We start from the raw sequence: 16,245 nt of genomic DNA, 5'->3' as shown, positions 1-16,245 counted from the left end.
TGTGTGTGTGTGTGTGTGTGTGTGTGTGTGTGTGTGTGTGTGTGTGTGTGTGTGTGTGTGTGTAGTGTATGTGTGTGCGCGTGTGTGTGCGTGTGTGTGTATGTGTGTGCGCGTGTGTGTGCGTGTGTGTGTATGCGTGCGCGCGCGTGTGTGTGTGTTTTTCATGTGCCTATCATTTATAATTCATTCTATAAAATTTCTCCAAATCTCCAACAATACACCTTCTCGATAAAGCCACTAGCATCTCGGTCTGCATCTCGCCGATCGCGAATGACGGTCGATTGTAACACTTAATAATATCGTGACGATCATGATGTGATCTATATCGCTAATAATATATTACTCTGAATCGTATTTTACATCTCCATCTAACAACAATGAACGATACTTATGTAATCGCAACAGCCTCTTTTTCCATCGCTTAAAACATCTTCCTCTCGCGTGATAAATATTTTCTTTCTTATATTTTCGCCTTCTTCTCTTCAAAAAGGTAGAACATTTTTCTACACAGCATCGAAAATTTCCATCTTCATTTAGGACGGAAGATGGACTTCCATCTTCGTTCAACGGAATTGATTTTCTCTTATAATAATGAGATTTATACGTAAAAATTCATTGGTTATTATAATTATATAAAATGAAGCAAACACAATCTTGTTCCTATTTATTGAAACAAATACTTCGAGATATATGAACGAAGTAATTCAACTTATTACGCCTATAAAAGTAAAAAAATTCATTTAAAAAATTAGAAAATATGTGAAGGTATGAAAAATAGATATGAAGAAAGATATATATAAATAATATATGACAAGATTATTAATCCGTCTTATTAACGACAATACTTACAAATCAGTACTTTAAAAATAAACACTTCAAAATAAGAAGTATATTTTTTAAACAGGCGATTTGGTTTTGTCATCATTGTCAACATCATTTTTATTCGCGCGACATGATTATGATGAAAAATGATGCCAAAATCATGTTAAAACAGCGAAAATGATTTTCTAGATTATATTGGTTTACGCTTCTTTTAGTATCTCATCAATTTCTTGAACGCGGTTAGATGAGTGAAGCGTAGTGCATCTCCCATTGTCTTCGAATAGTTCTCGAGGTCTAATAAATCGCTAATCTTTAGAGTCTATATCGTAGATAAGCGCGCCTGACGCGCAGGAAACGAAATCACAGTAAGACGAAAATCCGCAAAGTAACCCGCATTTTCCTTTTTCGTGCTCCCCTGCATCTTCAGCCTCTTTTTCATTCAACGTGCTCACATGCTGCAGTTGAAATCGACATCGATATTCGCTCTCAACGTACTATCTTTCTTTGATATCCGTCGCGCTCCTAGATAATCTACATTATATCTCCATCTTATCTAATCCTTTTTCCGATACTTCGAACTTCTCCGCATCGCTTCTCCAACACGATCTGTTGATTTAATCTCATTGCCTTCTCTCCCTCCAATCTCCAGAACTTTCCTAGTTCCACAGTCGCATCCGCGAAAAGATCAATCGATCTCGTTCAATCGACTCTCTTCGTTTCCCCTTTACCTCGCGATAAACTGTGTGCCAGGATAACTTCCTCCGAATTATCGCCCGCGAATCCTTCATTTCTTCTTGCCTCGACCGCCCTTCTGGAGCTTCGTGATCTTCAGGCGACAGCTGGAACCACCGGTGTAAATCACTTCCGTTCTGCCACCCTCCTCGGCCGCAGTCACCAGGGCCTTGACGGATCGTACGTGGATATCCTTGGCGCTGATTTCCAGGGTGGTGCCGGGATAACGATCCCGTACACACTTGCCTACGCTGGTGGCTTGCGTCTCGGTCAGCTCGATGCCGTCCAGGCACAGCCAGGTGAGACATTGCAGGTGCGTGAGGATCGTCTGCACGAACACGTGTTCCATCTGCACACGCTTGGCGCTATCGGTGACAATTAGGCCATTCGCCCTGAGGAAGCTTAAGCCGCATAGCTTGAGATGTTTGGCGATCTGTCGCATTGTGCGATCGCTGTCTTCCAGGGTGACCCGCCAGAAATTGATCCGAAGCGACTGCAGACTGCGGAAGTGCGCCGCCAGGCAACAGAAGAATTGCTGTAGGATCTTGTCGTCGATGAAAAGTAACGAGCCACTGCTGCCGCCGATTGTTGATTTATCTAGCGACAGATCAAGCTCACTCAGCGATGTGAAACCCGCCAGGAACGGCAGTAGCAACGGCCCGCGCAATGCCAGGCGATCGTTCACTGTCACCTGCAATCAGAAATAATTTCGTCGGCAGAGCTTATCGGGCGCAATTTGTTTCGCTCGTTTATATACTCGTTTAGATTGAGATAAAAAGAGAAAAATATACAGGATGTCAGTAGCAAGTAATTTTTTATTATTATGAGTTTTCCTGATCAATTTTGGATTGGTTTTTTTATCTCTAAGCAGGAATAAAGAAACAGATTTTTTAAAGAAAAGTATTATTATGTAAAAAACGGGTTCTCACAAAAAGAATTATTTTTAATCAAAATAGAATTTATATTTTATATACAATGATAACGAATGTATCATTTACAAAAGAAGTTAATTATTCTAATAAAATATTATTTCTGTTAACTATAAATAATAATAATTATTATTATTATTACTATGAACGATAGTGTATCTATATCACTTAGTCATTGTGCTACATTTTAATTTTTATAGTTATCTTTTCACAGAGATCTTTTAGATGAATGCAAAAATTGCATTCTAGAATAATTCTAGTAAAATCATCGAATGATCCAAAAAATATATCCAAGTAATAAATTTCCAGATATCAAAAAAAACAAGTTGAGTTTTTTTATTTAAAGTTGTAGTTTTCTCGAACATTTTCATCTCTATTTCTAAATAAGAAGTAATTAAAAGGAAAAAACTAAATTTCAAAGAGTATCTATTTAATAAAATTTTATCTTTCTTAATCTTGAATTTAGTATAGTCTCTAGTCTAAATTTTAACATAATCTTTTAACTTATTTAAGAACATTAGAAGATCAATTTTTAAGTTGAAAACATCTAAATTTTATTTTAATAAATTAGTTTACTCGTGCTTTTAAAAAAAGCAAATTAAATCATTATGTCAACTTGAAAAGTGATTAAAATGAAAGTTAATTAAAAATTAAGACAAAATCAAAGCTGTATCTTCATTAATGAAAAACCGAATTGCAAATTGGCAAAGATGGGAAAAGCAGCTGCAAAGTTCAACGATTTATTTTAGGGATCCTGCACGGAGACAAGGGTAATGGAATTGGGGGTCGGTTTAATGCGGAGACTACAAAGATGTATGTTGGTCCGGGCTGTCCTTTATTTATTGCTGCCGTGGTGCGGACAGTAATTGCGCATGCAATCGAAAATGTATGACTTATAGATAGATAAGGGAGGGAAGTGACACGAAATCTGGCGAACATTCCGGACATGGAATTAATTTTCGTGACGTAAAATAAAATAGTTATCTTAGTATAATTAATCTTTTTTTTTATAAGAATGGTTTTTTCCAAAAGAAAAATAATAAAAATTATTCTCAAACATTATATTTAACATTGACAAAAATTCTACTACATTTTCATAAAATTCTATAATCTATTTAAAAAATACTAATATTATAGTAGTGACATCGATTAAATATTTTTAAATTTGTATTCAAAAGATCTTTGATTTGTATACAAATATTCATTTATGATAAAATCTTTTTTTTACGACGATATTTATTTTAAAATAAGATTTTTATGCAAGTTGGGTTACTCATTATTTATCTATTATTTTCGGCAATTGCTTCAGAGTTATCAATTTGAAAATTTTCTTTTATAAAGTAAACTGTATTTCAAATAGTGAGATATTTAAATATCATGCACAGTTATTGTGTAAAAAATCTGTTCTTTTTAGTGAGATAAAACAATGTGGATACATTCATCGCACGTCGCGCGATTCGTGCGTAACTTAAAGTGTTCATTCGTTAGCCTAAAATTGGTCTCATTTAAAAAAACTCTGTTCGAATGCAACTTTTCCAGAAAAAAATTAGTTTTTTTCGCTCCTTCTGATACTAAGAATTGCATTCTGTATTTCATGTGCATAAATTCTCTTATATAAGCTAAATGATAATTGATATCTCACGCTCTCTCTTTTCCACAAAATGTCTAGATGCGTAGAATTCTTGGATCAGAGTTTCTTGTCCAGAATCAGATCACTTTCAATGAAACGATTAGGATATGTTCCATGGGCGTGAGCACGTTCGCAATTTCCTGACCGCGATATTCTGTGTTACAGTGGAATAACCGATTTTCTTCTGTGTTTCACGAATCGTAACAGAGATCCATTTTTCAAGCAAAACGAATCATTTCCGCGAGAGAAGGGACTCACATCACGGACTGTGCCCCTCTGTTGTGGCTAGAACGTGAGTGTGTCTAATGGTTCCAACCCAGATCCTGGGAACACGATAGCTACATAGCCTTGTATATCCGGGAAACTCGTCGGAGAGACAGTCAGTAGACAGCTACATCTGCGTCTACTGGAATCGCGATGTCGTATACGTATGTTATCTTCCCATATACCACGGATGCCCGAATATGCACGATACATTCGAAGATGTGTAACTGCATCAGCAAATGGTCAAAGCTTCATATGTTAGTCTAATATAATAGGATTGTATATGTCATTGCAATATTGTTACATTGTGGGATTATGTTCATTAAACGAGATGTAAGCAAGTTTCAAGGATCTCTCGCTAATTGTTTTATTCTTCATTTCATGTAATATTATATAAAGTACTGATTCGGAACCGCTTTTACAATCTTTCGATTGTTTAATGTTGGATTACTTTTATAAAAGTTGTGTAATTGAGATTTTGACAATAAAAAATTTATATTTTTATTCGAACAAAAAATTAATGAAATTTCAATATTTCAGTTATATTCAATATTTCAGTTAATTATCAGAATATAAAGATGATGATAAAAAATTATGATCGGCTTTCATACTCTCTCTCTCTCTCTCTATCTCTCTCTCTCTCTCTCTCTCTCTCTCTCTCTCTCTCTCTCTCTCTCTCTCTCTCTCTGTGTATGTGTGTGTGTGTGTGTGTGTGTGTGTGTGTTTGGATTTTTGAGAAAAATTTGTGGATAAATTTTACTAACAATATCTTTACGGAATGGTATTTAATTGTAAGAAGAAAGAGTAATCACTCACTTGAAATCCAGCTAGCCTCAAGAAGACGATCGCGGGACAGGCCGGAGGTGGTGCGGCTCGCAGAAGCTCGGCGCCAGCGTCGTCACGACGTCCCAATCTCGCCAAAGGACCTTCATGCACTGCTAAATGCAAGCGTGCGTTGCATAAGCTCAGCTCGCGTACGCTTGTGTATCTCAGCAGCTCAGAGAATACTGCTAAACTATCGGATTCCTGTGAGAAACGACGATTGCAATTAATATTCTTCAAAATAATTATAATCATGTAAAATGGCAATATAATATATAATAGGACTGTATATGTATGTGATAATATAATACTATAGAAATCAAAGCCTTAAACAGTCTACGCGCGTTTTTGGGGACTACATACGTAGTGTATAAATTCACATAAGAATCATACAAGCATTAAGATCCAGTTAAATCGTTTAAGGCTTTGATTAGCTATAGTTTGTAAAATAGTATTTTATATAAATTTTTATATAAATTTTTAATTTTGGATCAACTAATTCTTCAGCTTTTTTTAATTCTAAGAATTAGAAAAAGATGGAGAGCAAGTTGATCGAACCGAGAGATTAAAGCAAGTTTAACCGAGATTAATTCTGATTATTGCCTCATGCCTGCGACGAAAAAGAGTTTTAATTTTATATATCAATTCTTTTTTTCTTCAATAGATTATTGGTCAATTTGATTAAAAATTTTTCTTCCAGTCGCTAAGTAAATGCAGGGCTCAATGTAGCCGTCGACGTCTTAGTTTTAAGACACCCGCACTAGTTGCAACTCTCAACCACGCTTTGCATCCCAATATCCGACGATGTTGCATTATGCTAAAAGCGTAAAGTGGGTAAACGCTTCCACTAAATCGTACGTAAATGATGCGGACCCATGAAAATCTTGTGCGAAATGCGCTCGACGTCAGGATCTCGCTAAGCGCGCGGTATTCGCGCTTCAGGTTCGCCGGATCTCCGGCTAATCCCAGCCCATTCGACACGGAGCGTCATGTGCCTTGTCTTGCTCTGCACCTGGCTTGCTATCTCGCTCGATCTAATCCGCCACGAGAATGTCGTTAAGTCGGATGGAGAGAGGCGTCTTAGCGCGATCGCGCCTCGTCGTCGCAACGATCTCACCGACTACATGCTGGCAATATTACGTTATTCCGGTAATAAGACGACGAAGAAGAGGAGCCATACGACGTAGATTATACAAGCGCACCCGTAAATCGTCAAGGGAACACAACGGTAACACAGGGTTAACAAGGGTGACTGATCCGTCAAAGTCATCTCTCGCGCTCGCCATTTCTCGGTAAAGATTTTCCGCAGAGTTTTCCTCCTTTGGTGTATGCATCTTTAAGTTTAAGGTGCGCTGAACATCGTCGAATTTGATTCTCCCTCGATACTCACTACAAGGAATTAAATAAAAGAATAGGGAAGCCGAAAGGCTGCTCGTTCGATCTTGCAAGAAGATCGAGAACAGGGCACGAGTGATATTGTTTCATTATGCAGGAAATGTCGTCGCGCACACAAGGAACGGCGAATGTGTCCCACGGGAATGCCGCGAAGAGAGTAATTCTCCACGGAAAACTGTATAAGCGGAAGCTGCCTCTCCGCTTACTTTACGCGCTGTACGTTAGACGTACATTAATAAATCAGCCTTACTTTCAAACTTCATGCGAATCTCGAATAAAAATTAATCTCAACAGGATATTGATGGCAAATTTTCTTGAGACGCGCTGCTTTCTGATTATTTCGTCAGTCAGGGTTGATTAATGCTGTAATGAGCAATATTTAGATATGCATTTAGCATGTATATATATTTATATATATATTTAGCAGTATTTAGCATGTGTAATAAATTTTTTTATAATACATCTAAAAAAAATATTTTTGGATGAATTTTTGTTAGAATAAACAAAATTAAATTATCATTATTAACTAAAATATAAAATAAGTTTGGAAACTAAAATTAATACTATATATTTATATGCATTTGTATAATCTGTATGCTTTGCATGAGATATATACTTAAAAATTTTTAATGCTGCGAGTTTTTTAAATTCTAGCATTCCTCGTAAAATTTTAGCAATTTTATTTAAAAAATTTGCATATTTATTTATTTATTATTTTTTAAATTTTATTAGAGAAGACTTAAAAGAGCGTTAGAGACAGTTAATACAAGCATATAAATACTACTTTTATATATCACAGTAAAAATTCATAAATGAAAAATTTAAGGTGATATCAATGGAATATATATATTGATGGAATTTTGACGGGCTGATTTCTTTTTTTGGAATAGAGTGCGATTGAAGCATAATCTAAATATCTGTAATATAAAACAAGATCGATGTCATCGCTTTTCGATTTGATTCAAGTACAGTGCCGCGTGACAATTATTCCATGTTCTGTTGGGCAAACAAAATCGAGGGTGGATTCCATTCTCAGAAGGATGTCCTCGACAGTCCATTTATCTAGCTTGACCCAACTGGCGTATCCTGAACGAGAGATAGAAAAAAAGAGATTCCGAAATAAACGATTCTCGAAATATTTACCAAGCTTTAGAGATTATTGCATTACATTGCACGTAGTGCAAGCGTATGTCTTACACACACACACACACACACACACACACACACACGCGCGCGCGCACGCACACACACACACACACACACGCGCACACACACACACACACACGCGCACACACACACACACGCGCACACACACACACACACACACACACACACACAAATGATATTCTTTTCCGATATATAATAAGTAAATATTTTATGTAAATATATTATTTATATGAATACAAATATTGTTTTTATGTCTATATATAATAAATATAAATACACTCTACGATTGTGTGAAAAAGACAACTAAATTTTAAAAGTGTTGAATAATAAATTCAATATGCGCATAAATATATAAATTAAGTAAAAAATATTTTTATTTTTTAAATTTGTAATTTAAAAAATAATTGGTATTTTAAAGATTATAATATATTGTTTCTTAAGTATAAAAAATGTAATCTGAGATGAAGATTATTTAGAGTCTAAAAAAATATTACAATTTTTAAGATAATTTTTTTATGACAAGATAATATTATATGATGCCATAAAATTCTATCTGAAATGTTTGATTCAGAATTTAGGACACGCCGTAAAAAATTCGGCTATCTCAAGAGCTAAGAAATATATTGTATATAAATTCATAGTTTGTTCACCATAGTTTCGATCATGCGATATGCGTGAAACTCTGAATTTCTGCTTGCAAGAGTATATGTCTCTCAAGACGATATTATACTTTATAATATACTTGTGTTTCCTCGTTTAATACAGTTTCTAAACTGGACAAGAGATTTATAGCAAGTTCATCACTTTGGATAATCTAACTGGGTCACTGATACTTGTTATCTCAAGAAATCCTTTGCAATTTTAGATAAATACATAAACAACAGTATTATAAAAAAATATTTAATTAATTTAAAATAACTTTAAAACAATTTATTGAAATATATATATATATATATATATATATGTATATATACCGCAAATTTGTGTCATTTATTAAGTCTCAAAACACAATACGAGTAATAAACAATAAGCTTTAAACCATAAAATACTGGTCAATTTCAGTCGAATGTAAAAAGAATAATTGATAAAAAGAAGAATAATCTGTAATTTTTTCATAATTTTATTATTTTGAAATATCTCAAGTACATCCTTAAGATGGTCTTGAATATAAGAACTGACTATGAATGCCGGCCTTTAATGTACAATGCAGCATTAACGAATGTGTAAAATGAGAGCCGAAGTGCAGCGTCCTTCGAGATTTACCTCCTGCGTGGGAATTTCGAAGTAACGCGGGATTTATTGTTGCTAACCACACGATATTTACGAGCGGTGATATTTATCGCTTTTCGACAAGCGATCGTTGACGAGTGCTACTTCCTGGGGAATGCATTCTCCAGGCTTGCGAGAGAAATCCCAGTCCGATTTCATCAACGTGAAATTCGCGAGTATGGAAGAACGTGCATGAATAAAAATCGGTGCTGGATCCAACGATATCGGCGTTGAAATTAAACAGATAAGACACGTGCACATTCTATGTATCTCGAATCTGTTTTTCAAGAACATTAGAAATAAAACCTTGACCAAGTATTTGCAACGAGGTTTCTCATATTTGATGTTATTTCGGGGTAAACGCGAATCCGACACGCGATTCATTAATGAAAGGTTCTATTCATCGTAGAAATTCATCTGATTGAGATTCGATAGTAAAATCGCACTAGAGAGGCATGGAACATTATTGTTAGGATTTATAGAATATGATTTAGAATAAATATTTGAAAGTTTGCATATGCATAAATTCCCGATCTTCCATTCTCAACTCTGAACTTCAAATTGCTAGTTGTTATGTTTCAACTTTCATTTATTATAGCCGCAAACTTTCAACTCTCGAATCTCAGCTAGAGATATAAATATAGCGTTTAATTATAAATGTATATAAAAGCTTGCGAATTAAAAATATGTCCTCCAGCAGAATAAACAATTTATATGAACATTTATATGTATTATCTTTTTATTATTATTAACGGATTTATATACTTTATTCTTTTTGTTAAAATTCAAATATATTGATGGTGTCCAATGTGTAACCTGAAAACGTCCAAATAAATGATGAATAAAATGTACGTACGTCACAATGAATTTGTAGTTTCATTTAAACACAAAAAATGTATATAGAAAAAAGATATCATGAACAAAATAACTCGCTTTGTGCGAGAAGTATTTTGCACATATTTTTCATTAACAGGACTTTTACATATAATAAAAAGTCTTGTTAATGAAAAATATGCGTAAAATATAATATCATTTGCTTTTAACATATTTCGCTGCAACATTTATAGTCTGTAAAAATAAATAATATTTATAAACAAATATTTATATAATTTTTCTAAAAGGCTGACATTTCAGTTTAAAGATAAGATTGCTTATTAAAAGAAAGAGAAAGAAAGGAGTATCGAATGCTCACTCTGCTTATCAATTATCTTCTAATTTTCCTTTTTGTCTGAAAACACCAAAGTAACGTCAAGCAACACAAAACTTTTTGAGAAAAAAGTAAATTGTAATTGCTGCAGCAAGTATCAACAAAGAAAAAACAGGAATTTAGCACGAAATGAGCGCGAAACTGTGGTATTTTTCGCAGCGCAGCGATACGAAAAGTCTCTCACTGTTTTCTCTCCTGAAAGTTTTTTCGTTTCTCGAATGGAAAAACCTTATTCCACCTGGTATAGAAGTGTGAACAAACCAGTGAAAAACCATCCTAGCGTGAAAACCATCTTAGATAAACAATAAGTAGAACGTAATTACATAAGTAGAGTCTTTCTTTAATTAAATTAAACTTTTTTTATATTGTAAGTCTTTCTTTAAATGAAATTAAGCCTTTTTAAAAGCCTTCAGCACAAAAATATCTTCTTTTCTTCAACTTTACGAATTAAATATAGTATGTTAGATAACGTACACTATTAATAAACAGAATGTATTATTAATAAAACTAAAAATTAACGAGTTAATTATTAAATAAGATATTTGAAATATGAATTGCGTACTTTTTTTATGTAGAAATTATTAGAAAAATATTATTTTTAAAAATTAATACTGTTACGCTAAAAAAACAGTAAAGTACATATAATATAAAATATTTAACGGAAATATAAATATTTTACATTGAAAAGATAAAGTAATTGATATTATTTAACGTTATTTTGTTATTGTTATTAATTGTACACAAAACCTATACGAAAAAATATTCATTTCAATTAGCAAAGATTGATTTGTTAATTATCAATGATATACAAGATTTTCCGCGAGCATAGACATGTAAATCTGAATTTAATGAAAGTTACGATTTTCTCTTCTTAATTAAATGAATTATGAAATTTCACATAAAGCTATATATTGAAAATGTTTAAATAAAATCACGATTCATTTGATTTTCGCGCATTTTCCTAAAATACATAACGGTGAGCGAAGAATTAATGAAATATCATAAATATTTAACATTTTTAGAAAGAAAGGCGAGACATTTGATTTGATAAAATTAAAAATTTTTCATTTAATTGAAAATTACCAATAAACGTTTCAATGTTTAATCTTCGTTATTAAAGACATTTAATATTCGTTATTTTCAAAAAGCAACTGGAAATACATGAGAGAATTGATTTCGGTTAGCGATGAGAGCGCGTTTCACGCACGTAATTCGCCGCGCAAAACGGGATCCGTTTCTGCAAACCGAGAATTACATTTGTTAATTACAACCCGCCGTGCATGTTATACTTGTTGGCTTGTTGATTATTGGCGACACGTGTCGACTCCGTAATTTATGTTATTCGCGTCGGCATTTTATGCAGCAGGCGTGTCTTCGGGTTCAGCGGGGATAGCGAATAACGCCGGAAAATTAGGACGGAAGGAAGTGGTGTTTAATAGTTTCCGACACAAATTGATTCCCGCTAATTGCGGAACATAGCACGGGCGCCACATAACTCTCTCTCTTTTCCCCTCCTCTGGTTACAAATTACTTTACTCGTAGGATTTCACGACTCTCTTTCAATAAACTGCATAATGTTGATGTATTATTTATTATATTTATTATTATTATGTGTCACAATCTCTCCGTTCGCTATATGATTAGTTTGTCACCGATGAGGAATATTTGTTTCCCAATTCGATGTGCACAATTTGTCACAAATTCTTCATCCCAAAATTTAATAATTTTTCTCTGATTTTCAGACAAAATTTCTTTGACTTTTCTTGAACTTTCAATAATATTTTAAAATTTTCATCTTGATTTGGAAACCATTAAATATTTTGTAGAGAAATTAATGTATCGCATATTGCATCAACATATTGGTTAGTATGTCAGATTATATAAATGTAATGCCTTTTCCAGCAGGCGTTACATATCTATAAAATTGATTGATTACATTTATAAAATTGATCGATCGCGCGATTACATTTTATAAATGTAACATTTGCTAGTGAAGGTACATGTTATAAATAGCTATACTGATCAATCTATTGATGCAATATGCGATACACTGAAAAAAATATTGGATTTTAATAAATATGTGTTTGAATATCAAATATTTGTTTAAATATTTATTAAATATTAAATGTAAATATATATTTATTTGATACAAAACTCATTAATTTGATTTAACTATTATTTTTCTTCCTTTATTAAGTAAATATTTATTTAATGTAAGTTTATGTTTATTTAATTTATTTTTTTACTTAAGAATATTACTCAAAGAAATATATGTATTAAGATTTAATAAATTTTTTTTCAATATGTAATAAACTTCTTTTCAAGCCAAGAATTTTAATTTTCCAGAAAATTTTGCAAAATTTCTTGATTTTTTCCTGATTTTTAATTTCCTTGACAAATCCCTGATTTTCCGAATTTTGTGACAATCCTGAGTATAAAAAACTCGATTATTATTTTGTTACATAAGTAACAATAATTATTTCGATTATTTTCTGTCGTCTTTTTATTCATTTATTCAATTATTAAACTCATTTATTTAAATTATTATCTTCTTTTTCCACTGAGAAAAAATTTTGATACTTATGACTATAATTATGATTATTACTGTTATAATATTAGTAATAAGGACTAGAATTTCTTTCTAATTTTCATTTAAATGCTGTATTTTCCTTTTACGTAACGCTTATTAAAAATAATAGTTAATTAAAGAATAGGATTTTGTATTTTCATTCTCCAAGCTCGTTTTCTGAATTACTTTAGTTTTCTACGTTAAATTACAGCCAGATGTCGCTTCTCATTTCTCTCTCGAGAAAAGCCTCAGCTACGAATTCATCGTGAAAGCTGTAAGTTACAGCGAGGAGGTTGGCTGCGCGTTTCCCTTTCCCGCGTCGCGCTAAAATAATCAATTTCTTTGTTTAGAATTTCTATAGACTGGCGTCAGACGCAAACGCCGCGTGTCAAGTGCGTATGTGTGTGGTGTGCGTGTGTGTGTGCATGTTGTATTACCACGTGGAAGACAAAACGTCGGGGAAGAGAGATTCGCAGCGTTGCGCGGATGCAGCTGGTCCGTTAAATTTTATCAGGATACTCGCATTCATGGGTCGCTGACCTCGGCATTGTCCACGCCACCGCAACTTAATATATGGCGACGAAGTATTAAATTTCATACGTACACGATATTTCACAAACTCGGTCTCTTAGCGCTTTAGAAGGGGATAAACAATGTGGGCAATAATACAGTATTTTTTTTCGATTCAAGTAAATCAATAATCCTGAGGAAAATGATGATTCATTTTGTCACCAAAGAACACTCGCACATATAATATTATACATAAAACATATAATAATAAAATATTGTATATATATATTATTGCACGCTACAAAATAAAATAATATCAGAAAATTTTAAAAAATTAAGAAATAATAAGATTAAAATAAATAAAGGAAAGTCGCTGATACTGACATCTCCTAAAGAGACACTCCTTATTTTTTAGAAACTAATTATTTAACTTTAATCTGATTTTTTTTATATAATTAAAAAAGTAAAAACTTATAATTTATATATTTATGACTAAAATCGTGTTATACTTATATAAGAAAATCCTAAAAAAAACTATTGTGTTACATTAATATCCTACAGTACAGCACAGCACAAAATATGCATATAAATAACAAAAAACATTTTATATCAAAAAGATTTTAAAAAATTTTATACGCATTTACTTGTAGATATTTTATACAGATGATTTCTGTGAAAGAAAAAGAATAGAAATATATGTGGCATTATTACTGTCAGTTTTGAGATCCATTTTGTCAGACATTCATTTTTGCTTATCGTACGAAAAAGTTAATTATTCCAAAATTGCAACTAATATTATAAAAATTATATTATCTGATAAAAGACACTTATTTCTAGTTTATATTTATATTTTTAAAGTTTTAGTTTTAGCTTATTTTTAAAAAATATTGTTTACAAATACAATAATGTACCATAAAATAAATAATGTACCAGTAGGTATCAGTGATCTTTCTTTCATAATTGCTAGTCTCAGACATTTTAATTTTTAATATCCTCTGTTTCCTCAAAAAGTCTGGCAATTTTACTCAGGATCAGGACGGTTCATAACTCTGTTCCCGACGGCTTCTTTGGAATGATAATCGCCAGCCAAGCTCATTTGTGATGTGCAGAATAGCGATAGAAATGGCGAGTGGCACAGAGATGGTTACTGAAAGCCTCGACGGGTCGCATTGTTTATAATCGCATCCCTCATATCTCCGTTATATTAAATCCATCCCTTTAGGCGGTATCAGCGAACGGTCGGAAAGATTTTCCGGTTATGCAATTTATCCGCGTATTATGCGCTCGAGCCGTCGTGCTGCGCCACGCATGTTCCATGCCCCTCTAGGATTATACACGTTAAGGGTAAGGGTTGTGTGGCGATTAAGGACGAATAAGCCTATTAAAACAGGATGTAAGCAGTTATACGGTAGTAGCAGTTATAGGGTAGATATACTGGCGCGATCAGTGATACAAGACAAAGACTTTTAATCTCAAAATAACGTTCGATTCACAGATAACTATTCTTTATGAGAGTGTTTTTAGAAGATGGTACCTTCTCTGAATGCCGTAAATAAATTGCGTTCGAAAAGATCATCGAGAGAGTATCGTGAAAGCTTAAAGCTTTGTAATGACAAAATAATCAAGGAGTTGCAAAGATGAGTGAATTATTACAAGAAAGTGAGCTTGGATATATTTTTTACGTAAACGTTCAGATAAAAAACCAAGTATAAATATATAGATCTATTGTTAAATAAAATATCTACGATTTATATTGATTGTAAAAGATTAGTGTAAGTAGTGTAAGCATTTTAAGAATAAAATTTCGATCTGCTTTTTCTCTCTGAGATCTTCAAAATATTTATATATCGGAATACGTGCACGGAAAGAACGGTTTTGCTACAATATCTAAAAATTTAGCTGAATATAGATCTGAAAATAAATTTGTTAGACTATTAAAATAATTATGTATGTAGAATTATAATTATTAGCACAATATAATAATTTACGTATCACAAAATGTTACTGGCAATACTGCAAAAATTTTTAATATTTTAACAACAAATTTACATGTCCTACATATTTATTTTAATGCTCAAAAAACAAAATGATTTTCAGATCTATATATAGCTAAATTTTTATAAATTTCAATAAAATCGTTCTGATAAAGAACATTTTATTAAGAAAAAAAGATGCCTCTCTCTTTCATTTTCAGTATAATCAAAATAAGAGAGAGTTCCTTGCAACTATGACTGAATGTATACAAAAATGTAATTAGGCTCAGGTATTCGGAAACGAGCGCACGTGAGTTTAAGAGTTAAAATTCCAGTGTGTGATTTCTCAACGTCCGAAGGCGGATAAGGGCAGATATGTCAGCTGACTCGACATTCCCGTGAAAATTTTCGGCGATACGTCGTCCGGGAGTCCTGGTCGGGATCGTTTTGAAGGATATTCGGAACGCGGCAGATTCTGCAACGAAGAAAGGAGATAGAGGAAGAGAGAAAGAGAGACAAATGAAAAGAGGCCGGAGCTGCTGGGAGAGAAGACCGCGTAATTTATTGCAAGCAATATTACCGACGACACGCCAAGGGAGCTAGGGAATGGCAAAAGCCCGTGTCTCTCGTCCCAGAAATGTACTTTATAGCAACCGAAGATGGAGACTCTCGCGCAACGGCGACCCTGCTTACTACTCTCTTTTGGGTCGCCATTGGATTTAAATAAGTCGATGCGAACATCCTGGCCTTTATTCACCGTTTACATTCTCTCGATCGCGTTGCTCGTTACCGGATTTATGCGGTGCTTGCAAATGGAAATTTGTGTTACATGCTAAAATAGGGATTTTGTTTTTCTGTTTCTCGCAAAACTGGTTAATATTCGCGTATGCTGTAATACATAACAAAATATTAAAATATCAACATTTTCAATAATAACTACACGTGTGTGTGTGTGT

The 16,245-nt window shown here is 33.2% G+C and overlaps 1 protein-coding gene across 1 annotated transcript in view; it reads right to left on the bottom strand.

Annotated features, from left to right (window-relative positions):
• Nucleotides 1-1,343: 1,343 nt before the first annotated feature.
• The window catches only part of LOC108685195, a 138,311-nt gene continuing 123,409 nt past the window's right edge, over nt 1,344-16,245 (bottom strand). Inside the window, exons 10-11 of the mRNA XM_018189889.1 lie at nt 5,194-5,403; nt 1,344-2,245 (exon numbers count right to left, since the gene is read on the bottom strand). Of these exons, the coding sequence (XP_018045378.1) occupies nt 1,607-2,245; nt 5,194-5,403 (849 nt within the window). The 3' untranslated portion in view covers nt 1,344-1,606. The remainder of the gene's footprint in view (nt 2,246-5,193; nt 5,404-16,245) is intronic.

This window comes from Atta colombica, unplaced genomic scaffold (genome assembly GCF_001594045.1).
Source record: "Atta colombica isolate Treedump-2 unplaced genomic scaffold, Acol1.0 scaffold100, whole genome shotgun sequence".
In the NCBI taxonomy this organism is placed as follows: Eukaryota; Metazoa; Arthropoda; class Insecta; order Hymenoptera; family Formicidae; genus Atta; species Atta colombica.
This window is presented reverse-complemented; position numbering and strand designations above follow the sequence as displayed.